At 51.4% G+C, this 27083-nt stretch overlaps 2 protein-coding genes across 5 annotated transcripts in view; both read right to left on the reverse strand.

Moving 5' to 3' along the window:
• The window catches only part of PNLDC1 (PARN like ribonuclease domain containing exonuclease 1), a 34882-nt gene extending 25085 nt beyond the window's left edge, over positions 1–9797 (reverse strand). Inside the window, exons 1-5 of the mRNA XM_032956193.2 lie at positions 9554–9797; positions 2865–2916; positions 1786–1859; positions 1039–1078; positions 578–701 (exon numbers count right to left, since the gene is read on the reverse strand). Of these exons, the coding sequence (XP_032812084.2) occupies positions 578–701; positions 1039–1078; positions 1786–1859; positions 2865–2916; positions 9554–9632 (369 nt within the window). The 5' untranslated portion in view covers positions 9633–9797. The remainder of the gene's footprint in view (positions 1–577; positions 702–1038; positions 1079–1785; positions 1860–2864; positions 2917–9553) is intronic.
• A 3319-nt stretch (positions 9798–13116) lies between these two features.
• Positions 13117–27012, reverse strand: LOC116943357 (adenosine deaminase domain-containing protein 1-like). Of its 4 annotated transcripts, none has more exons than XM_076067602.1 (10): positions 26612–27012; positions 23598–23799; positions 21468–21641; positions 20549–20770; positions 20174–20350; positions 17781–17907; positions 17365–17526; positions 16768–17033; positions 14884–15124; positions 13117–14337 (listed from the first exon to the last, which is right to left on the reverse strand). In XM_076067602.1, exons 2-10 carry the CDS (start codon positions 23662–23664, stop codon positions 14043–14045), a joined length of 1731 nt encoding a protein of 576 aa, XP_075923717.1. In that variant the 5' UTR covers positions 23665–23799; positions 26612–27012; the 3' UTR covers positions 13117–14042. The 4 variants fall into 4 exon arrangements, with proteins under 4 accessions (XP_075923717.1, XP_075923720.1, XP_075923718.1 ...); XM_076067605.1 differs by lacking the exon at positions 26612–27012 and adding an exon at positions 26472–26565; XM_076067603.1 differs by lacking the exon at positions 26612–27012 and adding an exon at positions 26326–26465.
• Between the last annotated feature and the right edge of the window lie 71 nt (positions 27013–27083).

Raw genomic sequence — 27083 nt, forward strand, 5'->3', positions numbered from 1 at the left:
GTTGTGGCTGGTGTAGAGTGGTGGTGGTGGCTGGTGTAGAGTGAGTGGTGGTGGTGGCTGGTGTAGAGTGAGTGGTGGTTGTGGCTGGTGTAGAGTGAGTGGTGATTGTGGCTGGTGTAGAGTGGTGGTGGTGGCTGGTGTAGAGTGGTGGTGGTGGCTGGTGTAGAGTGAGTGGTGGTTGTGGCTGGTGTAGAGTGGTGGTGGTTGTGTAGAGTGAGTGGTGGTTGTGGCTAGTGTAGAGTGAGTGGTGGTTGTGGCTAGTGTAGAGTGAGTGGTGGTTGCGGCTGGTGTAGAGTGAGTGGTGGTTGTGGTGGTTGTGGCTAGTAGAGTGGTGGTTGTGGTGGTTGTGGCTGGTAGAGTGAGCGGTGGTTGTGGTGGCTGTGGCTAGTAGAGTGGTGGTTGTGGTGGTTGTGGTTAGTAGAGTGAGTGGTGGTTGTGGTGGTTGTGGCTAGTAGAGTGAGAGGTGGTTGTGGCTAGTAGAGTGGTGGTTGTGGTGCTTGTGGCTAGTAGAGTGGTGGTTGTGGTGGTTGTGGCTGGTAGAGTGAGAGGTGGTTGTGGTGGTTGTGGCGAAGTGTACCTGGGCGATATCCAAGCCGTGTCTGCGCAGGAAGATAAGGGCCGGGAGTTCCCAGGTGATGCTCGAACCGGAGCCCAGAACCGCAGCAGGGCACAGGTACAGATTGTACGTGCGCACACTGAACCTGTAGCAGCAGTAGCAGCAGTAACAGCAGCAGTAACAGTCGTAGCGGTAGCAATAGCAGCAACAGCAGCACCACTATCAGGATAAACATCGCATACATCAGAAGAAGCATCAATAAGATCACCACCATCGTTATCCAGTTTGTAACCGATGGTGGTGATGATCATGTTGATAGTGACGGTGAATCGTGATGCTGATGACGATGATGATTATTGTGATGGAAGTGATGATGAGAGTGGTGATGACGATGATAGTGATGATGATAGTGACAATGATGAAAGTGATGATGACGATGGTGACGATTATAGTGACGGTGATGATGATGATGCGACACCCACCTGCCTTCCACCTCATTGTCCTGTTTGAAGGCCGACAATCCTGCAAAGAAACGCATGGCGCAAACACAAACACATTACCAACTCCACATTCTCATGACAAGGCCAGTCTATCTGAACAACTATCACTACTGGCTGCACACGTGATGCTCTGAACTACTAAACAATGTAATTTTAACAGGTAAGGCCCACTGAGTTATGTAGCTCAATTTCAGAAGCGACCTGGCTACCACAAATTATAGCTCGACAAAGTGGCTTATCACGTGGAAACGTGTAGCAGCCAAAGACTCTAAACGCTTGATTCGGTGGAGGGAAAAACCCGGAGGACCCGGAAATTAAATCCACGCGACCACGGAGAGAGAGAGACACGCAAATTCCAAACATACAGCAGGCGTCAGGGTCGGAATCAAATCCGTAACCTCCTGCATGCCAGGCGAGGTAGTTAATATCTCACCACTGCGAAATGTCACCATGAAGGGATGTAGATTCTACTGCTGATGATGATAATGACTGTGGTGATGATAGAGATGATTGAGATGGTAAAGAGATGATGATAATGATGACGACGATCACCCACTCAGCGACGCACAAAACACCACGGTATTAACCAGGGCGGTCTGCCGCTGTAAATCGAACCGTGAACTTCCGAAACAAAAGCGGTGAACGATAGCGCCACCACCGGGTGGACAGGGGGGGGTGAGGAGGGCAGCGAGGAGGGGAGGGAGTACGAGGAGGCGGTAGGGGCCTCACCAAGCTGCACGATGGAGTAGACCAGGGCGCTCTCCCTCCTCCGGGTGTAGTGGTCTCGCGGGGAGTCGAACAGACTTCATCGCACACACACGGCCACACACAGCAGCAGCAGCAACACGACCCCTGTGAGTGCCCCGTGTCTTTGTCTTCGCAATGGGGAGGAGTAGTGGGGCGCCACGAACCCGGCGACCCGAGTTCGATTCCCGCTCAAGGCCAACACCAGTGACGATCATCTCATCCGGTCCTGCGGATCTCCTACCGCAGTGTTCTCCACCGCAAGGCCCGCGGGCCACTGGCGGGCTCTGGTAGCCTTCCATGTGTGGCCTCTGACACCCAGCCCGCGACAATACACAAACCCCGATGGTTTAAAATGTGTGGCGGCCCTCACACTGAAGCCTTATCGGCAAAACTAGTGAAGAACACTCCCCTACCTCGACGCCGCCTTGAGTGAGTGATTTGTGCGATGTGTAAACGTCACTACTAAGGGGACGTAGGTGGCTGGGGTGGTGCTGTCACCGACCCCGCCATGTGTGCCGGACTTCATAGGTGCTCATCAACAGCACTTGTCCCTACAGTCTGTTAAGGCTATACGGGGGATCTCCGTCTGTGTATCTGGGGGGCGCAGTGGCGCAGCTGTTGTGGGCTATGGTCAATTTAACACAAACTAACCATCGGCATAATCCACAATGCGCGCACACACACAAAACAGCATGGGTATCATTTACACCGCGTGGTTCAGTAGGTTTATAATTGCTGCGGTGGAGACAACGAGCAAGCCAGCACTGCTAAGATCCTGGGTGTCTCGCTCTCTCTCAGGGTGTTCATCCTGGTCACGTCGGAGACACCGAGATCCTGGGTTTGAGCAACGGGCCTCTCCCTCTCAGGGGGGAGGATCATAATGGCCGTGGCAGAGTTAATCTACGTGCGTGTGTGCTCGCGTCTCGACTCGTTCTCTGCATGTGATGTCAGCGGCACGGCACGGCACGGCTTCTGCAGTGGAAAAAGAAAAACAGCCTGGCGCCGGCACGGCGTGGTTGTGCCAGTGGAAAAAAAAGGGTCGTTGTGCGGATCGTGGGTACCTGAAGCGCGAGAGAGGCCCCGCGTCCAGTCCACTGAGCTCCGTGTCGATAGCTGTGGATTACTTAGCATAGTTAATGCACACCTATTAACATAGCGAGCCACATGAGCAACGACATCATCACCACCATCGTCAGCGCTGCTGGGCGCCGAGAGATGACATGGAGAAAAATAAAGATCCATGGAGATATATGCAGGAGAGATACAAAAGAGATACATAGAGACCCATAGAGACCACTTGAGTGGTGACATAGCCAACACGATGGCGTGTAGCGTAGTATCGACAAAGGCTCGATAATTGCAACTCGCTACTCTACGGGACATCCGCCATGAACATTACCAAGCTACAGTGTGCACAGGTGTCGTCGCGGGTACTGCGAGATCCGACCACGTCCGCCCAGTGCTTGCTGAGTTGCATTGGCTTCCGACTGCTGAACGGATACATTGTCAAGTTGCACTCATTACGCACAAAGTGCTTGCCACAAATGAACCACAATACCTCGGTGATCTCGTCAAAGGAGTATAAACTCTCACGCGAACTCCGGTCAAAGCCTCATCTTCAAGAGTGACCAGGGGCATCGGCCTGCTGCCGGCAGGGAGCGACGGTTGCGGCTGATGCCAACAAGTGATTTACGGTGTACATCTTTCAAATCTGGCGAATATCTCTGCTGAAGAGACGCAGAATGTCAAAACCGGTCCCTGTCTAGAAACATCTGGAAGTTCACCAGCACTGGTTCAAGCAAAGCCTGACTGCTGCTAATGAGATACTGTTCTCAATCAATGCTGCCACAAGGATCACTAATCCCAGATGGAGGTGGCTGTGTGTGGCTGATGGGATCTGTAAGAATACTGACGGAACAGGCATTTGCTTTTTTTTTTGACAGTTGTTGAGCACAAGGCCCAAAGTTCCAAAACCCCAAGCGGTTAGCAACAAGCAGCACTGTTATCAAACTTGTAATGGGCATCAATTAAGCACACTCCTTGAACCGAGAGAGATGGTGGTGGTTGTTGTGTCTGTTATTGTTGCTTCTGTTGTTGTTGTTGTTGTGACAGCGTGGGGGAAGAGGGACAATGATGACGGTGGTACAGTAGGGAGAGGGGATTCCCAGAGTGGAGCAGTGAGAGGGGAAAAGCAGAGAGGGAAGTGAGGTGACGTGCATTGTGGGTGAGTGCGTGGGCGAGTGTGTGGACGAGTGGGCGAGTGAGTGGGCGAGTGGGTGGGCGAGTGGGTGGGCGAGTGATTGTGTGCATGATGTGTGGGTGAGTGAATGAGCCAATGGTTGACTGCGTGTTTGAGTGAGTTGTGACCTGCAGTGTGGTGGTGGATGATATGAAACAGTGTCTGGTAGACCCAAGTCCGGTGAAGTAGGACTCAGAGTGAAGTTCACAGGAATGGTGACAATTGTGGTAGCAATAATCGAGGAAAAATAAGGTGACGACTGTACACCAGTGAGTGACTGCAGTGGATCAGTGAGTGCGTGCGTGAATAGTTTTGTGAGTGGATGGCTGAGTGAATAGTTTAGTGAGTGGATGGGTGAGTGAATAGTTTAGTGAGTGGATGGCTGAGTGAATAGTTTAGTGAGTGGATGGGTGAGTGAACAGTTTAGTGAGTGGATGGGTCAGTGAATAGTTTAGTGAGTGGACGGGTGAGTGAATAGGTTAGTGAGTGGATGGGTGAGTGAACAGTTTAGTGAGCGGATGGGTGAGTGAATAGTTTAGTTTTAGTGAGTGGATGGGTGAGCGAACAGTTTAGTGAGTGGATGGGTGAGTGAATAGGTTAGTGAGTGGATGGGTGAGTGAATAGGTTAGTGAGTGGATGGGTGAGTGAATAGTTTAGTGAGTGGATGGGTGAGTGAACAGTTTAGTGAGTGGATGGGTGAGTGAATAGTTTAGTTTTAGTGAGTGGATGGGTGAGTGAACAGTTTAGTGAGTGGATGGGTGAGTGAAAAGTTTAGTGAGTGGATGGGTGAGTAAATAGTTTAGTGAGTGGATGGGTGAGTGAATAGGTTAGTGAGTGGATGGGTGAGTGAATAGTTTAGTGAGTGGATGCGTGAGTGAATAGGTTAGTGAGTGTATGGGTGAGTGAATAGTTTAGTGAGTGGATGGGTGAGTGAATAGGTTAGTGAGTGGATGGGTGAGTGAATAGTTTAGTGAATGGATTGGTGAGTGAATAGTTTAGTGAGTAGATGGGTGAGTGAATAGTTTAGTGAGTGGATGGGTGAGCGAACAGGTTAGTGAGTGTATGGGTGAGTGAATAGTTTAGTGAGTGGATGGGTGAGTGCATATTTAGTGAGTGGATGGGTGAGTGAATAGTTTAGTGAGTGAATAGGTTAGTGAGTGGATGGGTGAGTGAATAGTTTAGTGAGTGGATGTGTGAGTGAATAGTTTAGTGAGTGGATGGGTGAGTGAATAGTTTAGTGAGTGGATGGGTGAGCGAATAGGTTAGTGAGTGGATGGGTGAGTGAATAGTTTAGTGAGTGGATGGGTGAGTGAATATTTTAGTGAGTGGATGGGTGAGTGAATAGGTTAGTGAGTGGATGGGTGAGTGAATAGTTTAGTGAGTGGATGGGTGAGTGAATCGTTTAGTGAGTGGATGGGTGAGTGAATAGTTTAGCGAGTGGATGGGTGAGTGAATAGTTTAGTGAGTGGATGGGTGAGTGAATAGGTTAGTGAGTGGATGGGTGAGTGAATAGGTTAGTGAGTGGATGGGTGAGTAAATAGTTTAGTGAGTGGATGGGTGAGTGAATAGGTTAGTGAGTGGATGGGTGAGTGAATAGTTTAGTGAGCAGATGGGTGAGTGAATAGGTTAGTGAGCGGATGGGTGAGTGAATAGGTTAGTGAGTGGATGGGTGAGTGAATAGTTTAGTGAGTGGATGGGTGAGTGAATAGGTTAGTGAGTGGATGGGTGAGTGAATAGGTTAGTGAGTGAATGGGTGAGTGAATAGGTTAGTGAGTGGATAGGTGAGTGAATAGTTTAGTGAGCGGATGGGTGAGTGAATAGGTTAGTGAGCGGATGGGTGAGTGAATAGTTTAGTGAGTGGATGGGTGAGTGAATAGGTTAGTGAGTGGATGGGTGAGTGAATAGTTTAGTGAGTGGATGGGTGAGTGAATAGTTTAGTGAGTGGATGGGTGAGTGAATAGGTTAGTGAGTGGATGGGTGAGTGAATAGGTTAGTGAGTGGATGGGTGAGTGAATAGTTTAGTGAGTGGATGGGTGAGTGAATAGTTTAGTGAGTGGATGGGTGAGTGACTGCAGTGGATCAGTGAGTGAGTGGATGAATGGCTGGGTAGTTGTGAGAGGGTAGTGTGAATGGATGTGAGTGGGTGGCTGAGTAAGTTGATGAGCCAGTGAGCGAGTTGAAGAGTGAGTAGGTGGGTGAGTGGTTGAGTGAGTGCATCCGTAAGAGTGGGCGAGTGAATCACTGAGTGCTGGGTCGTCCATCACCCCGATGCCGTCTCGTCAACCTGAACTTCTACCACCTTCGGATGGTGGGATGGACGCTTTATGCAAGTAAACATGTCAACGTTGGGCCACCGTTGATCTAACGTTGGTCTAACCTTGACCCAACGTTGGTCTAACCTTGACCCAACGTTGCCCCGATATTTCGTTTCCACGTTGACTGTGGAAGCCCCACATTGTCTTGATGACAATGCTTTCAAGGTCACCTTCGCTGCCGTACAGGGTGCAACGTGACCGCATTGGTACAACAAAGATTCCCCGTGTAGCCTTAACAGACTGTAGGGGCAAGTGCTGTTAGCGAGCACCACCTATGAAGGCCGGCACGGCACACGAGGGGGTGGGTGGCCAACACCACGTCCGGCCGCCTTTGTCTCTCCTGTGGCGATGTTAACACATCGCACCAGGTACTCATTTGAGGCCGAGTCGACCTAGGGGAGGCCCAGGACCGGTTCAGATACAATCGTCACCGGTGTTGGCCTTGAGCGGGAATCGAACCCGGGTGGCCAGGTTCGTAGCGCAGCGTAGCGCTAACCGCTACACCACCGCTCCCCACCAATGGCACAACACACACGGACGACACACGCACACACACAACGCGTGCCTCTCTCTCGCTTCAGAGCTGCAACGTTGTGCGTTAAGGCAAATCTCAAAACGCGCCGCGTGTCAAAAAATGCTGCAGCCTTACAAGAGAAGGGAGAGGGAAAAAAAAAACCTGTCACGTGACGGGCGACGTTTCGTGCAATGGCCCTTGTTCGTGTCCACATCAATAAGAGGGGCAGGGCCGAGTAGTCGTGATACGGCACCAAGGCATTTGGGGAGGGCCCTCGTGACGGTAATGATCAAATTGCGTTGAACGCAGCGCTGCCTCCGTGTGAATATTGTCACTGTGTAACACCATTTCTGTTCCTGGGTACGAAGTCTTATTTTATCATTGTTCATGCCTCAAAAGTATAGGATAAGTAATATAAAAAAACACTTGTTTAAAACCACGCTTTAATGAAATGTACTGTACTAGTAACGTCAGAACTCCACGACTCCAGGAAGACGTAAGGGGGAGCGTGGACAATTACAGCCAAGCCGAACATATAACATATAAAAAAAAATGTTAACAAATATTTTATTTTTAATGATAGAATATAGTATTGTCATCAGTATGACGTACGTATACCACGTTTGCAGTCGATGCGGCATTGGGAAGTGGGTTAAAATTTCGTTACGAGATTTGAGGATACAACAGAGTTAAAGCGTGTAATATAATAAATGTCACATTCCACACAAACTTTGCTTTTGTGACCAGGATTTTGTATCAAGCAATGACACACATGCACACCACGTGTTCTCATTGCAAATAGGTCAATTTAAAAATATAAATGTCCTGGTCACAAAACCCAAGTTTTTGTGGGGAATAATAATGATAGCCCCTTTCTGTACCTTGGAGGCATAAGCAATTGGGAAATAACACTTAGTACCCAGGAACAAGTAATGTTTATGTTTGATAATTGTTTTTTTACCCTTTTATCTGGCAACAAAACTGACACCTTTTTCACAAGGAGTCATGTTTACATTGACCACAATACCTGCGGTCGGAACGCAAACAACAAAACAACAACTCTGATAATGTATGTGGCACTGTCCTTGAAATTGATTGGTCCACACCCGAGACAGCTTTCTTTAGAGCCTCGTCTCACATGGTGTTGGACCAGAAGACGCCAAAAGGCGTCGCACAACTCAAAGACAATGCACCATCAGAGTATGAGAGCTCGGGGTAAGCATTTACACCACTGGAAACCTCATTTGCCAGTAACAAAATATAATTATTTTTTTTACCCTTTTATCTGGCAACAAAACTGACACCTTTTTTTCACAAGGAGTCATGTTTACATTGACCACAATACCTGCGGTCTGAACGCAAATACAAAACAACAACTCTGATAATGTATGTGGCACTGTCCTTGAAATTGATTGGTCCACACCCGAGACGAGGCTCTAAAGAAAGCTGTCTCGGGTGTGGACCAATCAATTTCAAGGACAGTGCCACATACATTTCGATTTAAAGCTTTCGTGACTGCAAGGATTCATTTTCTTTGGTTCTTTCAGGTAAAGTCACGTAGAATGAGAATAAAATAATACATTGATAAAATAAGATAACACAATAATATTCTCACGACGTTTCGGCCACAACACAAGCGGCCTTCATCAGGTGACGGGGACGAGACTGTCTGGTAGGACAGCGCATTATCAGAGTTGTTTTGTGTTTGCGTTCCGACCGCAGGTATTGTGGTCAATGTAAACATGACTCCTTGTAAAAAAAAGGTGTCAGTTTTGTTGCCAGATAAAAGGGTAAAAAAACCAATTATCATATTTTGTTACTGGCAAATGAGGTTTCCAATGATGTTTATGTTTGTTACACAGTGTATGTAGTTACAGCGAGGACGGAACGTTCGCCTCCCTCCCACGAACCGCAACAAGGAGGTGTCCACTAACTGACCGCCGTGGTTACAGATAAACGGGTCACCACACCTCTGTAGGGGTTTAGTGTTGAAATAATAAAAATAATACATTTTTGATTTAAAGCTTTCGTGACTGCAGTAATTCATATTCTTAGCTCTTTCGGTAAAGTCACCACGTTGAAGGGAAACAATAAAATAATAAAAAAATATATAAAACAATAAAAAATTCTCACGACGTTTCGACCATAACACACCTGATGACGACCGTTTGTGTTATGGTCGAAACGTCGTGAGAATTTTTATTGTTTTATATATATTTTATTACTTTATTGTTTGTGCAATAAAATATGTATATAAATATATATTTTATTATTTTATTGTTTCCCTGCAACGTGACTTTACCTAACGAGCTAATAGAAATAGTAATAATAATTCACGTGTTTTTGTTTGGTGTTTAACCACCACCACCTCCTTCTACACCGCGGGTCCACGTATATCGTAGTAATAAACAGGGTGCTTCAAACAAAAAAGTGTTTTTGTTGTAAACACTTCTGCCCGGCCCTCTGTAGATCCACGTGGAGAAAGTTCCAGACGCGCGTTGACGACGATGGCGAACGAAGAGAGAGAGAAACTTTCCTTTTGAAGCTATTAACATTACATTTGTCATCATGTCATTCCATTAAAAACCATAGTCCCATATAAATGTGAAAACATTCGTTATATCATGTCATTCCTGCTTTTGTTTTGTTTAAAAAAAGATTAAAACCACCCAAAAACTTTACCGATGAAGTCCGCCTGGAAGATCGCCTCTCTCATCTCCGGAAGCTTCTGGAAGAAGTTGTCGATGTTGATGTCGCACATCTCTGGGGAGTCTCAGCTGAGCGGGGTGAGAGGAGGCTTGAGACGAGAGATTTGAGATTAGAGATAAAAAAATCTCCTCACGGGAACTTCAGCCGGAGTCGAACCAGATCGTCAATGGCTGCGCGGCCTGAGCGTCACGTGGTCGCACCACGTGACGCGACCACGTGGTGGGGCCCCGTTATCAACCCTTGCTATTTAATATTCACGAGTGGTTAATGCGTTTCATTATAAATTACCTTGATAAAGTTTGATTTTGTTCCGAGTGTTCATTTATTCAGAAGTGCTCATTAATTCGTGTTTGCCAGTTTAATCGGTTTTGAGAATGCATTTGGTAAGTCATATTTTGTTCATAAATGTTCGCTTATTTATTGTTTTGCTAATTTAGTTGATATAATTCAATCAGTTTTGCAAATGTATTCATATTATCTCATTTATTCAGTTTAGCATATGTCATCAAAATGACCAAATTTATTAAGCATAGCTAATTTATTTTGTTTTGGTAATTTATTCACATCTAATTTATTCAGTTTTGCGAATTTATGCATATCAACTAATTGACCGTGATAATTTATTAATATTATATAATTTATCAATATTTTCTAATTTATTAATATTATATAATGTATGAATATTATATAAATTTGTAATATGTAATTTATTAATATTATATAAATTTTTAATATTATATAATGTATTAATATTATATAATGTATTGATATATAAATTTGTAATATTATATAATTTATTAATATTTCCTAATTTATTCAGATTTCTTCTCGTATCCGGTTCCGCCGTTCGGCTGTGCGCGACGATCCGTAGGCACAGGCGCAGCCCCTGCAACTGCTCGCTCGTGGGTGGGGGGCCTCCTGCACGAGACGGAGGCCCGCAGGGGACGTGGGCCCCCTCTTCCACACCGACAAGGGGCGACTACCCCCGCGTTACCCCCCACAGATCACCCGTGTAGCCTCTTAAAACAGTCTGCCTCAGCAGCAGACCAACGCTTTCCCACCTGATGACGGACGCTTGTGTTGCGCCCGAAACGTCGTGATTTATTTTATTTCCCTACCTGCGTGACTTGTACCGAAAGAACCAAAGAGTTTGGATTCCTGCAGTCACGAAAGCTTCAAATCTAGACATTAACAGACTGTTGGGGCTAGTGCTGTTAGCGAGCAGCAGCACCTACGAAGGGGGCGGCCAGCAACCACGCCCGGCCGCCTTTGTCTCCCCCAGTGGCTCTAGATTTTGGTGTTATAATTTATTTATGTAGTTTATTGTTAAAAATTCGATCACAGTCCCTATGATCACTGTTACATTGGATTTATGGCTTTTATTTTGGTGATTTTGGCCATGTTTTTGTTTATTGTAGTACGGAGTTAGACTGATGGCCTTAATCTTAGTTGTCTTGTGGTTGTTGTTATTTGACTTGCATCCCACTGGGATTTTTGCACACAGCGTTGGTGTACGGTGCTATTTCAGGAATATTTTGATATTTTTTTCCTGTATTTTCTGTTTGCACAGTCACATAATCACTTTAAGGTGTTTTCTTGTTCATGTTTTTTTGTTTGTTGCGGTTGCACCCGATTCAAGAGCCGAATGGCTCACAGGGCTATACCAAATAAATGAAACTATGAACTATGAACTATGTTTACTACGCACCGCACCAGGTTACTCGTTTGAGGCCGAGTCGACCTAGGGGAGGCACAGGACCGGATTTCAAACAATCGTCACTGGTTGTTGGTGGCCGTGAGCGGGATTCGAACTCGGGTCACCGGGTTCGTAGCCACAGCAGCGCGCTAACCGCTGCACCACCGCTCCCCCACGCACTTTAACCCCATCACCACCACCAACAACCACAACAACCACCACCACACGCGACCTGCGCCATTCGTTGTTGCAACTGCCACGCCGGGATTTTTGAGTCAAATCGGCGACCTCGGCGGTCTATAATCATCGCCATGACATCTCACCGACCTGCGCGTACGGGTTAACCGGTTTTGACCAGGAACCAGTTTTTCACGCGAAAGCCACCAGTTTAAGATTCCGCTCGTTCGCCCGGGAAAGCCTCTCCCGACTCTCAGGACTCAATGTTCAAGAGGGTCCTGCCAGGTTTTGTTTTCAGGCGATGCTACTGCTGCTGTGTGAACCCTAGTGAGTGACGTGCAGGCGATTTCTCATTCATTGGCGGTGTCGTTTGGCCAATACTGAACCAGTTCCGCTGTGTTTGGAGGTTTAGCTGAGAGAGGAAAGTGGAGACGTCGCAGGAAACCCACGCAGAACGGAACAAACTTCACGCAGAACGGAACAAACTTCACGCAGAACGGAACAAACTTCACACAGAAAGGCGCCCGAGTTGGGATTTGATCCCGGTTACCTTGCTGGTGTGTTACAACTGCGTTGTCTTCCGAAGCCACCAATCACCACCAATACTACCACCACCAATATCCACACCATCATTACCACCACCGTCAGCATTACCAACACCACCAATACCACCACCATGACCACTACCAACATCACCAATACCACCAATACCATCACCACCACCAATACTACCATCACCACCACCAATACCACCATCACAACCAATATTAACACCAAAACCACAATCACCACCATCACAACCAATATTAACACCAAAACCACAATCACCACCATCACAACCAATATTAACACCAAAACCACAATCACCACCAGAACCACAACCAACACCACCAATTCCACCATTACCACCACGAGGACCGCCATCAACATCACCACCAGAACCACCACCAATCATTCACGATTAAAGTAATCATTAAATTCAGACTTTCATTCAGTTTGCTCCGATTTCGTCCCACACGTATAAATGTATTAACTGGGCCAAATAACACCAGTAGAAGACCGCAGAGCTTGGGCAATTGTTGGTAGCGCCGCCTCCTCAACACGTGGGCTGCAGCTTCTGCCTTCCCCGCCCGTCTCTCGTTCCTCTTCTCTCTCCATGAGCGTGCGACCGCCGTGCGGCGGCGTTACGAATCGAGATGATGACCAACATCTCTCCCATCTCAGTCGGCTCGAGCCTCCCGTAAATCACGTGACCTATGCGCAGCCACCTCCCCAACCGAATCCCTCCCCTCTCATCCACAGATCTCCATCTCTATTTGTAAACCGGCCCAAGCCTCCTGTGAATGACGCGACTTTGTGTGCAGCCACCCCCACTTTGAATCCCTCTCCTCCACGCCACCGCCCTCCCCCCCCCCCCGTGAAACCCGACGTCGCTGCTCCTCTGTGCAGCTCACCATGTCTGCTCGCTCCTTCTCTCTTCCCTCCTCCGCTCGAATCATGACCCGTCAACCACCCTCTTCATCAGCCCCACACACCGTGGCCTGGTCATTCCTCTTTCCCCCCCCTTCCCGTTTGCTCACGTTTCTCTGCTCCCTTCCCATCCTAGTTCCTATTTTCTCCTCGTTCCCTTCCCACGAACGCGTGCACGGCTGCGGTGCGAGCGTTTGAGCAGTGCGGTTTTATTGATTTTTTTTTGCAAAGAAACTGCAGCGCCGACAGTGGCCTTGCAGATCACGGCGTGCACACGGTGGACAAGACGGTGGAGGCCTCAAACTGGAGGCGGAGGGCACAGGGAAACGAAGAGTGAAGACTTGTAGACGGAACCGGTGGAACGCGCAGCCACCGTGGCACCGGCACGGACATTATGAACCTGACGTGGCCATTGTGAACCCCATTGGAAAGTAATCAAACTAAGGTTGTCAGCTGTGTTGGCTTGGTTTCTGCGACACGGCCATCATGAACTCCCCGAGAGACACCCAGGGCTCGGGCCCAGGATCTCAGCTGTGCTGGCTCAGTGTCTTTGCCATGGCCACCGTGAACTTGACAACTATTATGAACCTCCTCGTACCAACACAATGCGGCAACACAAATCAACAGGTGAAAGTTAGCGTGGTGGTGGTGGTGCTGGGAAGCGTGGTGGCGAGTTTGCTGGTGGCAAGCGTTGTGGTGGCGATCGTGGTGACGAGCGTGATGGTGGTCAGCGTAGTGGCGAGAGTGGTGGCGAGTGTGATGGTGCCGAGTGTGGGGGCGATGAGCGTGGTGGTGGTGGTGCTGGGAAGCGTGGTGGCGAGTTTGCTGGTGGCAAGCGTTGTGGTGGCGATCGTGGTGACGAGCGTGATGGTGGTCAGCGTAGTGGCGAGAGTGGTGGCGAGTGTGATGGTGCCGAGTGTGGGGGTGATGAGCGTGGTGGTGGTGGTGGACACCATAGTGGAGGTGGGCGTGGCGGTGGCGAGTCCGGCGGTAGCGACCGTAGCGGCGGTGAAAGTGGCTGTGACGAGTGAGCGTGGCGGCGGTGACGAGCGTGGCGAGTGGACGCGATGGTGATGAGCGTGGTGGTGGCGAGCGACTGAGCAAGCGTTGAGCGAGCGCTCAGCGGGTGAAGGCGGTGAGCGTGCTGGGGCGGGTCTGCCAGGCTCCCAGGCCGAGGTGGTGAGCGTGGCGGTGGAAAGCGGCCTTGGCCTGCTGGTAGTCGCTTGCCAGCGCCTTGCACGCGCTGTACGACAGCGACAGCAGCGCCGGGACGGACACGGCCGGTGCCGTGGACACGGAGGAGGTGGAGGAGGTGGAGGAGGAAGAGGAGCGAGACGCCACGAGGCGCAGGCGAGACAGCATGGCCGCCTTGCACAGACGACTCGCGTGGTGCTGGGACGACACAAACGGGGACCTGGGGGCGAGGAGACGGGTGAGGTGGAGACGGGTGAGGTGGAGACGGGTGAGGTGGAGACGGGTGAGGTGGAGACGGGTGAGGTGGAGACGGGTGAGGTGGAGACGGGTGAGGTGGAGACGGGTGAGGTGGAGACGGGTGAGGTGGAGACGGGTGAGGTGGAGACGGGTGAGGTGGAGACGGGTGAGGTGGAGACGGGTGAGGTGGAGACGGGTGAGGTGGAGACGGGTGAGGTGGAGACGGGTGAGGTGGAGATGGGTGAGGTGGAGACGGGTGAGGTGGAGACGGGTGAGGTGGAGACGGGTGAAGAGACAGGCGAGAATTTGGGCGAGAATGGTGATGATGAAGATCGTGGTGATGATAAAGATCGTGGTGGTGATGATAGCGGTGGTATTAGTGATGTTGGCGATAGTGGTAGTCATGCTGGTGATGGTTCCGAGTGAAGGCGAGTGGCCGGCGAGTGGTCGATGGTGAGCGATGGTGAGCCACGTTCGAGTGTTGTCGAGCGACGGTGAGCGGGCGGCAGTGAGGAGCGAGTCGACTCACGTGGGCGACTCTCTCCCCGTCGCCGGCTCCACCACCTCCACGCTGCTGTCGCCCTCGCTCCAGTTCACGGCCTCTTCCCCTGGCCCCCTCCTCCGTGGTCCCCCGGTTGGGGGCACGTGGCCGATGTGCGCAATGTTGGTGAGGTAGGCGCCGGGGAGTTCAGCGCAGAGGCGCAGCGACACGCGGCCGTGCACCGCCGACCGCAGCGACTCCACACAGTTCCACGAGGCCTCCGCTCCACCTGGCGACACGCAGGAGCTTGCTCTCTTGCCCACCTGCTCACACGCTCGCCCGCTCGCTCGCCCGCTCCCCCGCTCCACCACTCAACTCACGCACTCACCCGCCCACCCGATCACCCACTCACCGACGCACTCACCCACCCACTGAAACAATCCAATGACCCACTCACCCACCCATCCACTCACCCACCCATCCACTCACCCACCCACCCACTCACCCACCCACCCACTCATCTACTCACGCACCAATCCAGTCACCCACCCACTCACCCGTCCACCTGGGCAACATGGCACACCGTGCAGATTGCAGCAGTAATGGTGGTAATGGTTTTGGTAACGGTGGTCATGGTGGTGATGGTGGAGGAGACCCATCGAGCATGATGGGGCTTACATACTAAATTGAAAACTCATTTCTTTAGAACTGCCTTTTGTGTTTAGTTTCTTGTCTTTCCCTGGCACCTCCAGATTAGCAGTTGGCGATGTACGGTGTGAAAGAAGTTCAACATACATACATGGTGGTGGTGGTGACAGTGGTGTTTAAGGTGGTGGTGGCGGAGACAAACCCAGCCTGATGGAAATGTACATGGTGATGATGGTGGTGATCATGGTGGTGGTGATAGTGGTATTTACGCTGAAGGTGGTGATCATGGTGGTGGAAACGCACCCTAAGTGATGGAGCTGATGTACAGTGAAAGTGGTGGTGATTGTGGTGTTACTGGTGATGGTGAGAGTGGTGGTTGTGGTGGCGAAAACGCACCCAGTGTGATGGAGCTGATGTACAGTGACGGTGGTGGTGATTGTGGTGTTACTAGTGATGGTGAGAGTGGTGGTGGTTGTGGTGGTGGTGGCGAAAACGCACCCAGTGTGATGGAGCTGATGTACAGTGACGGTGGTGGTGATTGTGGTGTTACTGGTGACGGTGAGAGTGGTGGTTGTGGTGGTGGCGAAAACGCACCCAGTGTGATGGAGCTGATGTACAGTGACGGTGGTGGTGATTGTGGTGTTACTGGTGATGGTGAGAGTGGTGGTTGTGGTGGTGGTGGTGAAAACGCACCCAGTGTGATGGAGCTGATGTACAGTGACGGTGGTGGTGATTGTGGTGTTACTGGTGACGGTGAGAGTGGTGGTTGTGGTGGTGGCGAAAACGCACCCAGTGTGATGGAGCTGATGTACAGTGACGGTGGTGGTGATTGTGGTGTTACTGGTGATGGTGAGAGTGGTGGTGGTTGTGGTGGCGAAAACGCACCCAGTGTGATGGAGCTGATGTACAGTGACGGTGGTGGTGATTGTGGTGTTACTGGTGATGGTGAGAGTGGTGGTGGTTGTGGTGGTGGTGGCGAAAACGCACCCAGTGTGATGGAGCTGATGTACAGTGACGGTGGTGGTGATTGTGGTGTTACTGGTGATGGTGAGAGTGGTGGTGGTTGCGGTGGTGGTGGCGAAAACGCACCCAGTGTGATGGAGCTGATGTACAGTGACGGTGGTGGTGATTGTGGTGTTACTGGTGATGGTGAGAGTGGTGGTAGTGGTGGCGAAAGCGCACCCAGTGTGATGGAGCTGATGTACAGTGACGGTGGTGGTGATTGTGGTGTTACTGGTGATGGTGAGAGTGGTGGTGGTTGTGGTGGTGGTGGCGAAAACGCACCCAGTGTGATGGAGCTGATGTACACGGGCTCAAGGAAGATGCTGAGGAGGCTGCCCTGCACTCCCAGCACCTCCCAGCGCATCAGCTTGTCACTGCCGCTCATCACGGCTATCGGTAGCTGGGACTGGCATGACGCGGCTGGCGTGGCCTGCGAGGCCTGCGGGGTCTGCAGGGCTGGTGGGGCCGGTGGGGCCGTGTAGGCCGAAATCAGGTGTCTCTCTCCCGTCGCCAGCACCTGCTGCAGGTTCTGAGAGCCGTGGCGGTAGCTGGAGGTGCGGGGAGAGAGAGGATGGGGAGAGAAGGGCGAGGAAATATTCGAAGAGGGGGAAGAAAAAAGAGAGGGGAGCACATGCACATACGTGCACACACGTGCACGCACATGCACACACATCATGCACACACGTGCACACACGTCCACACACATGCACACACATGCACACCTACACGGAGACTAAGAGTCTCAGTGTCCCAGCGTCTCAGATTCCGTGTCCCAGTATCTCAGCGTCCCAGCACCCCAGTGAGGGGCAGCGGGGGGGGGGGGGGGGGGCAGCAGCATCTCCTTTTCTCAGTGAGGGGCAGTGGGGGGCGGCGTCTCACGCTAGGGCAGCCCCGCGGGGCAGCTGGTCCAGGTAGAGGTGGAGCGTGACCCCCGGTTGCAGACTGTAGCGCAGCCGCCCGCCAGCGGGGGTAGCAGCGGTAGTGCTGCAGAGCACCGTCCCCTCACCGGCTTGGAGTAGCAGGAGCTGGCGGTAGAGGTACCTGCCTCCCAGATCGACATCAACGTCATCGACAGCATCAACATCAACTCGCAAGACATTTAATGTGATAGTGGATATGGCAGATATCGGGGCTCTTACCGTTGTTAGGGAGTGCCGCGCGCCGTCTGCTTTCGTGGGTGACGATGAGCGGATATTGGGGATAGCGTATATAGCGGTTGGCGGATATGGGGGTTGGCGGATACGGGGATTAGTGGATATGGGGAATATGGGGGTTGGCGGATATGGGGGGCTTACCGCTGAAGGGAGCGGCGTGCCGTCACCTCGGCGTGCGAGTCGAGGATCACTCGGCCCGTGCCGCTGGGCGTCTCGGAGCAGATGCCCCAGCCGGTTCCCACGGCGACCACTCGGAACGGGTGCCCCACTGCGCAAAGACAAAGATCCCCCGTGTAGCCTTTAACAGACTGATCGGGCAAGTGCTGTTAGTGAGTAGCATTTATGAAGGCCGGCCCGGTACTTGAAGGGGGTGGGCGGCCAGCACCACATCCGGCCGCCTGTTGGCTCCCCGGTGGCGATGTTTACCACACCCTGCACCAGCTACTCGTTTGAGGCCAAGTCGACCTCGACGAAGCCCAGGACCGGTTGGGATAATCGTCACTGGTGTTAGCCGCGGGCAGGAATGGAACTCGGATTTCCAGGTTTGTAGCTCAGCGCGCGAGCCACTCTACCACCACTCCCCATATACACAAACACATACCTACATACACACAACAGCTGTCGTTCGACCTTTAAGTGGTGACATCACCACGGCGCTTTTTCCAGGCTAGGTGAACCTCGAAGTCACGTGAAGAGTGGAAAGCTCTCACTGCTAGCAGGTCACGGGTACAGACCCAGGTGTTATGGGTTTATCGATTTCACTGGCAGATGCATCACGTGTGCTTCCCAATGTGCCAACTCGCTGCATTTAAGCTGCCTGACTTTGGGTCTTCTCGGCCACAGTTATACCCCTTTCTTCTCTATGCTCGCGAAACGTGGACCACTTTAAAGGAACATCTGCGTCACCTTGAAACAGCCTGCATGCACAACCACCACTTGCCCAAGCTGTTGTTTGGCCGGATAGAGGGGGCTAAATGGGTGCAGTACAGGTTAGAGAAGAAATGGGTTAATGTGGTACAGAAGGATGTGGAGCTGAGTGGACTTGCCGAAGACTGGTCCCAATGTTGTCAATATCGGCCTCTATGGAGGAGGCTCATGAAGGACGCTAATGGGCAGTTGGAGGCTGTCGCCCTCCAACAACAACAGAGGGCAGAGGGGCGATGCTCACAACGGGCAGAGCATTGGGCAGCTAAAATGCAGCAAATTGCTACAGTAGGGGGGGCACAGCTGGTGCTACTGCCAGTCATCTCAGTCAGTCAACCAATGGGACCTGGGTCTGTCCCGTGACGTCCTGTAAGTGAGTCTTCGACACTGGACGTGGCCTCAAAGTGCACCTGGCCTGGCACAAGCGTCGTGGTGACGTCACCGCCACTTAGTGGCGAATGGTGGCTGTTGTTGTTGTGAGTGTGTGCGAATGAGTGTGTGTGAGTGAGTGAGCAAATGTGTGTATCAGTGAGTGCATGTAAGAGTGAGTGTTCAAGTGTGCGAGTGTGTGTGCGTGAGTCTATGAGTGAGTGGACAACTGAGTATGTAAGAGTGAGTGTTCAAGTGTGTGAGTGTGTGTGCGTGAGTCTATGAGTGGACAACTGAGTATGTATGAATGAGTGTGTGTGTGCGTGAGTCTATGAGTAAGTGGACAACTGAGTATGTATGAGTGAGTGTGTGAGTCTATGAGTGAGTGGACAACTGAGTATGTATGAGTGTGTGTGTGTGTGCGTGAGTCTATGAGTGAGTGGACAACTGAGTATGTATGAGTGAGAGTGTGTGTGTATGAGTCTATGAGTGAGAGGACAACTGAGTATGTATGAGTGAGTGTGTGTGCGTGAGTCTATGAGTGAGAGGACAACTGAGTATGTATGAGTGAGTGTGTGTGTGCGTGAGTCTATGAGTGAGTGGACAACTGAGTATGTATGAGTGAGTGTGTGTGTGTGCGTGAGTCTATGAGTGAGTGGACAACTGAGTATGTATGAGTGTGTGTGTGTGCGTGAGTCTATGAGTGAGTGGACAACTGAGTATGTATGAGTGAGTGTGTGTGTGTGCGTGAGTCTATGAGTGAGTGGACAACTGAGTATGTATGAGTGTGTGTGTGCGTGAGTCTATGAGTGAGTGGACAACTGAGTATGTATGAGTGTGTGTGAGTCTATGAGTGGACAACTGAGTTGTATGAGTGTGTGTGTGCGTAAGCCTATGAGTGAGTGGACAACTGAGTATGTATGAGTGTGTGTGTGTGCATAAGTCTATGAGTGAGTGGACAACTGAGTATGTATGAGTGTGTGTGTGCGCGAGTCTATGAGTGGACAACTGAGTATGTATGAGTGTGTGTGTGCGTGATTCTATGAGTGAGTGAACAACTGAGTATGTATGAGTGTGTGTGTGTGAGTCTATGAGTGAGTGAACAACTGAGTATGTATGAGTGAGTGTGTGTGTGTGCGTGAGTCTGAGTGAGTGGACAACTGAGTATGTATGAGTGTGTGTGTGCGCGAGTCTATGAGTGGACAACTGAGTATGTATGAGTGTGTGTGTGTGACCCGCACCGCGCTTGATAAGGAACGCCGCCAGCCGGGGGGTTGCGCCGTCACTGCCCCCCACGAGGGAGCGTCCCCCCATCTCCACGAGCTCCGCACACTTCTCCCGCACGGCCCTCGCCACAGCCTCCTGGGCTTCGGGCCCCATGCCCAACTCCAGCAGCAGCGGCCCCGGCACCGTCACCTCTACCGGGTACCAGCAGTGGCGGCGGGGCGCAGCAGCACGGGAGCAGCAGCACGGGGCAGCAAAGAGCGGCAGGGACAGCGTCACCGACACAAGTCTACAGGGCAGCATGGGGCAGCGACACCCACACATGCTGGTCTGGCTCAGGTGTGTCGGTGGAAAAACCCACGCGTGTTACAAGAGTCCTGCTGCTGCTTTACCTGTGCATCCCCGAGTCTTCTCAGCCTCAGCTGCCCCCATCGCCTGCTGCCCCGGCCTCCTCTGCTGGCCACCGCTGCAATCTCCCTGCCAGCCTAGCAGCAGCTTCATGGCGGCGATTGCTGCCGCTTCACGCGCCTCCTTCTTGCTGCGCCCCACGGCCACGGAGACGCGGTCGCCACTCAGAAACGCGGCCACCGTGAAGTGATGCCCAAGCACCCCGTCTTACATGGGGCGGAGGGGGGTGGAAGACATGGGGCGGGGGAGACATGCAGGACGCGGGGAGATAATGTTTGGGAGGAGACGCGGGAAGGAGACGCACGAACACAACTCACCCACTGACGAGTCCATTCGTACACGGCCTCATCCACCCACCTACTCCCGCGTTCACCCACTTTGGCAAACATTCGCTCACCCACCCACCCACTCGCTTACCCACTCATACACTCACAAACCCACTCACTCACCCACTTATACGCTACTCACCCACCTGTTCACTCGCTCACTCACCCGCGCATGCATTCGCTCACCCACCCACCCACTCGCTTAACAACTCAAACTATTTTGATTGAAATTTTGATTTAAAGCTTTCGTGACTGCAGGGATTCATATTCTTGGTTCTTTCGGTAAAGTCACGTAGAAGGGAAACAATAAAATTATAAAAATATAAAACAATAAAATTCTCACGACGTTTCGACTGCAATACAAGCAATCATCATCAGGTGTGAAAACCACACCAAGAATATAACTCAAACACTCACAAACCCACTCACTCACCCACTCATACAGTACTGACCCATCCACCCAGCAACTTGCTGAGCTCCCCCACCCATGCGCGCATGCGCTCACCAATCCACCCACTCGCTTACCCACTCATACACTCACAAACTCAGCCACTCACCCGCTTGCCCCTCTACTCACCCACTGAGTCCACCTCTGCCAGGCGGAGCGTCAACCCGTAAGTCTGGCTGTACTGCGTGAGCGCTGATACGGCGTGCAGGGCCCCAGACTCAAATTGAAGCGCCAGCCATTGGGGAACCTGGCCAAAGTGAATCCCTCCGCCACCGCCACCTTTATGAGGTTTGAGCGTGGAGTCTGCACACCAGTGTGGGTGAAGCCATGTCAGTGTCATGTAGATCATGTGTGACCAGGTGACAACTTCTAGAGAGGCGGAGTTCCATTCGCAAGAGTGTCCTGGGTCACCAAAATAATATGGAGACCCGCAGAGATACAAAGACACAGAGATACACAGAGACCCAGAGATACAGCGATCCAAAGAGATATAGATACAGAGATACAGAGACACAGACGAACCTATAAATAATACGTAGAGACCTATAGCGATAGATTGATACAGAGGCGATCCATATAGATACACAGGCACATGATAGAGATACTGACAGACCCATAAATCTATGGGATCCTTTTCGCCTGTATGAAGATGGAAAAAAAAAGGCTTTACCCTTTCAGGCAAGAATACAGGAGGTGTTGAGATGCTCAAACACCAAAGAGACACCTATCACAAGGCCTCGAGTCTGCATTAACCACACATCATATCTGTGGCAAAAACATGCAAACAAACATACTCTGATCATGTACATGCACTGTCCTTGAAACTGATTGGCCTACACCAGAGGACGGCCTCCTTCATGGCCTTGCGTCACCACCAGTGATAGGGCCGCCCATAAATGACGTCACGCGATTTTGAACGATTTTTGACCCCCACCCTCCCCTTCGTCACACGGCGTCACAAAAAGTCAGACCCCCCTCAAATATGACGTCACAAAGCTCTGCCCCCGCCCCCCCAAAAACAAATAAAACATGCTTCAAATCTCTTTAAACTATTAGGTAGAACGTGTTGTCTATATTTATTTAAAGTTGCGCATTTTCACGTGACGTCACATTTCTCAACCCCCCCCCCTCGTCACAAATGTCTGACCCCCCCCCCCTCCGCAGGTGCGTGACGTCATTTATGGACGGCCCCAAAAGGCAAACAGCCGCAAAGGCAATGTAAATAGAAATCGGGTTGGGCAGTTATATCTATGGGACCTTTTTGCTGGGGTTCTTGCAATAAGTGTCTATTTGGTGTCTGAACATCTTAACACCTCCTGAATTCTTGCCGGAAAGGGTAAAGCCATTAATTTTGGTCATCATCTCGATACCGGCAAAATGGGTCCCGTAGTTATAACTCCTCGAGCCGAGCTATTAATGCTTTGATATTTGTATTGCCTGTTGACGTTCTCTAGTCTAACAATGGTGGTGAGGCAAGGCCATAATAGAGGCTGCCTGTGGTGTAGGCCAATCTGTTTCAAGGACAATACGTTGTTCATTATTATGAATGCATATTTGTTTGCATCTTTTACATCAAGCACGTGTGGTTAATGCAGATCCATAGAGATACACAGAGACTCATAGAGACACGTAGAGAGACTGAAAGATAAATATATCGATGCAGTACAGATACCCAGAAACCTAAGTAGATACAAAGAGACAGATAGAGAGATCCCGGGATTATAGATACCAAGAGAGACCCATAAAGATACACAGAGACAATGATGGAGATACAGACCTATAGATAGAGATACAGAGACCCTTGCAGACTAACAGCCTCATAGAGACCCATAAAGTGTCTTTGTTTAGTCGCTGCTGTTCTCACGCAACCACAGATTTCCGTCGTAAACGGGACCATCCGTGCGACAAATGAAATAAAGTTAAAGACAGAGAGAGCAACGTCAAGTTGCGAACCCGCTTTCCGATTCCCCGCACTGAGCGGCTCAGCTGATGGCACAGCTGTCAAGCCACACGGTTTACTCCAGATTCGTGTAGAGGGAAATTGAGTTTTCAGGTCCATACGGCGTACAGTCGTTTCAATGCGGGCAATAAAATAAATTATCTAATTTGTTTGTGTCTCTCCCTTGTGATGGGACTTTGTAGGATGACCGTTGAGATATATAAGGGGCACGGGGTGACCAATAATGTCTGAGTTGGTCTGTAATAATGTAGGGCACTGATAAGGGGTTGACAGGTTTTGCGATGGTCATGAGCTCTCACCTGTGGCCACGTTGACCCGGGGCGTGGTGGGGTCGGCCTTACGGTCGAGATGAGTGCCGTCCATCATCGCCGGTAATTGTTGTCGTGCTGGTGGTGGTTGTTGTTGTTGTGGGCACGGTGGTTGTGGTTGTAACCGTGTCTTCAAGAGACACCAGGGCTCACCACTTCAGTGAACGAGTGATCTCCGGACCTGCTTTACTCTCTCTCAACAACATCAGCAACATCATCATCGTCGTCACGTGATTATGTTAGGGTTGATTACTTGTAATCTGATTACATTCATGGTTGTGAATTTTCAGGTTGATTCCTTGTAATATGATTACACACAGACATGGGCGTGTTGAATGCGTGTGCTGTAATCAACAATCGATTTCTTGATTACAAGAAATCGATTGAAGAAGGCCATCTCTGGTGCAGGCCAATCAGTTTAAAAGACAATGCAGATATTATCATAGCACGTTTGTATGTTTTGCCACAAGTACGTGTGGTTAATGCAGCCATGATTCCTAACAACAACAAAGGAATCCATTTGGTGTTTGTGGAACATCTTAACGCCGGTTCTGTTTCCAAACACAAAAAAAGGGATCAAACCTATTCTCATTTAAAACACGATCGGAGGGGGATGGAACCCAACCAAAGTCTTGTTGTCTCTACCAACCCTCCTGGTGTGTCCAGACTGACCCGGCCTGGTTTTACCAGTGGCCTCGTTATCAATGAAGTCGCAAGCCCATTGCCCTGCTGCTACTGATGGTGGTGCTGCTGCTACATTGGGACAGAACTACACTTGACAGTTATCACGGACACGACGGACAGTTTTAAACTCATGGTTAACGCAACACTGGTCGTCTAGTTAAAAACTAAAAGCATTGTTCCTAGGAGCAGTGGTTCTTCTTAATCTTCACCTGGGGTGCATCACGCAGGCCCCTGGGTGTGTGAGAGAGAGAAGCCCTTTCTGGGGTATGCGAGATTTGTTGTTGTGGAAAGAAAATAATGGAATAGACAAGTCACAACTTCGCTTCATCACGAACACGACGCGTTTTATTAACATTCGACTACGTTGTTAACGACTACAAATGGATGCAAATGCTGCAGTAGTTAACACTTGTGGCCTGAACGAGACTATTACAGAATAGGCGACGTTCCAGGCAACTGCCCCTATTCAGAGTACACTGTCGAGGCCGGTGGAGAGACGCAAGGGAGACGGACACGTGCCGGCAACTCGATTACACCACGAGTTTTATTAAATCACGAGAATCACATTTGTCCCGTGTCGCTACTAATTATTTTATTTCTCTACCTACGAGACTTTACCGAAATAACCAAAGGCTATGGATTTCTGCAGTCACGAAAGCTTCAAATCAAGATTGAATCCGTATACGATGAGAGAATGTTTGTTTGAAGTGTTCCACGCACAAGTTCGTGTAGTTAATGCAGACTCGACGCATTATTTGGTGTTTGGACGTCTTATTAACGCCTCCTGTGATGTCTTTATTGCCCGAGAGGGTAAAGAAACAGTCGCGATTTTCATCGTCTTGGGATACTGGCAAAATTAAAAGTCCCACAGACACACAAATGTTGTTTATTATGACTTAATTACGCATGTGATGACATCGACCAGGGCCTGCAACCGATCAGCCTCAACTCGATCCGGGATGAGGCCTCGGGGGTCCACGTGGGAGGCCTCGGGGTCCGCGTGGGAGCCCGAGGCCTCGGGGGTCCACGTGGGAGCCCGAGGCCTCGGGGTCCGCGTGGGAGCCCGAGGCCTCGGGGTCCGCGTGGGAGCCCCAAGGCCTCGGGGTCCACGTGGGAGGCCGAGGCCTCGGGGTCCATGTGGGAGGTCGAGGCCTCGGGGTCCGCGTGGGAGGCCGAGGCCTCGGGGTCCGCGTGGGAGCCCCAAGGCCTCGGGGTCCGCATGGGAGGACCGAGGCCTCGGGGTCCACGTGGGAGCCCCAAGGCCTCGGGGTCCACGTGGGAGCCCGAGGCCTCGGGGTCCACGTGGGAGCCCGAGGCCTCGGGGTCCGCGTGGGAGGCCGAGGCCTCGGGGTCCGCGTGGGAGGCCGAGGCCTCGGGGTCCGCGTGGGAGCCCCAAGGCCTCGGGGTCCACGTGGGAGGCCTCGGGGTCCACGTGGGAGGCCTCGGGGTCCACGTGGGAGGCCTCGGGGTCCGTGTGGGAGCCCCAAGGCCTCGGGGTCCGCGTGGGAGGCCCGAGGCCTCGGGGTCCGCGTGGGAGGCCTCGGGGTCCGCGTGGGAGCCCCAAGGCCTCGGGGTCCACGTGGGAGGCCTCGGGGTCCACGTGGGAGGCCTCGGGGTCCACGTGGGAGGCCTCGGGGTCCGTGTGGGAGCCCCAAGGCCTCGGGGTCCGCGTGGGAGGCCCGAGGCCTCGGGGTCCGCGTGGGAGGCCTCGGGGTCCGCGTGGGAGCCCCAAGGCCTCGGGGTCCGCGTGGGAGGCCCGAGGCCTCGGGGTCCGCGTGGGAGGCCTCGGGGTCCGCGTGGGAGCCCCAAGGCCTCGGGGTCCGCGTGGGAGGCCTCGGGGTCCGCGTGGGAGCCCCAAGGCCTCGGGGTTCGCGTGGGAGCCCCAAGGCCTCGGGGTCCACGTGGGAGGCCGAGGCTCACGACGAATATTCTTGATTGGTGGCTTGGTCGCGTTCGGTTAACGTCCTCACCAATTCGTAGCCGAAAGTAATCCCCGCCACGGACGGAGTAATCCGTTACTCATGGACGAACTCACCAGTGGCGACGAGTCCCGTTACTAATCACCGTGGAGAGAGAGAGAGAGCGAGAGAGACGTCGCGCTCACAGATTGTAAATGTTTAGTGGAGACCGGTGTTGCTTCGGCGGTAACGAATTGTCGCGTTCATAGTTTACGTGACCAACCTGCCTCTCACATTGGCTGCGTGGGTTCCAACGACGTATTTATATTTACGAGATCTAGCCTCACCCCCCCTCCCCCAACAAAAACAATCTATATTATCGATGATATCGCTCGCGAAAGCCTCCACACGACAACTACTTACCGGTTAAGCGGAGAGAGTTGCACGCAGTATGGCGAGGAGACATCAATGCCGCCAACAACAACAGCAATAACAACACGTTAACATTGACACGGCAACTAATTACCGGGTAATAAGACGCACTACACCACACCCCATCCCCAATACAGATATATAAAGTTGTCAATCACGCGAGACAAATGTGATCCCTCGCCGCTCGCAACAGCGGCAAAGTGGCGAACGGCGCTTGTGCCAGGCTAGGTGCACCTTTGTGATCAAGTGACAGACCCAGGTGGTACGGGTTGACTGATGTGCCGGGGTAGGTGAGAGACCACGGTGCAGACCCAGGTGGTACGGGTTGACTGACTACTTCACGTGTAGTAGTAGCTACTACAACACGTGTAGTAGTAGCTACTATTACTACACGTGTAGTAATACTACACGTGTAGTAGTAGTAGCTACTATTACTACGGGTTGACTGATGTGCCGGGGTAGG

This window comes from Petromyzon marinus, chromosome 17, assembly GCF_048934315.1.
Source record: "Petromyzon marinus isolate PM22_M1 ecotype Great Lakes invasive population chromosome 17, UKy_Petmar_22M1.pri1.0, whole genome shotgun sequence".
Taxonomy (NCBI): domain Eukaryota; kingdom Metazoa; phylum Chordata; class Hyperoartia; order Petromyzontiformes; family Petromyzontidae; genus Petromyzon; species Petromyzon marinus.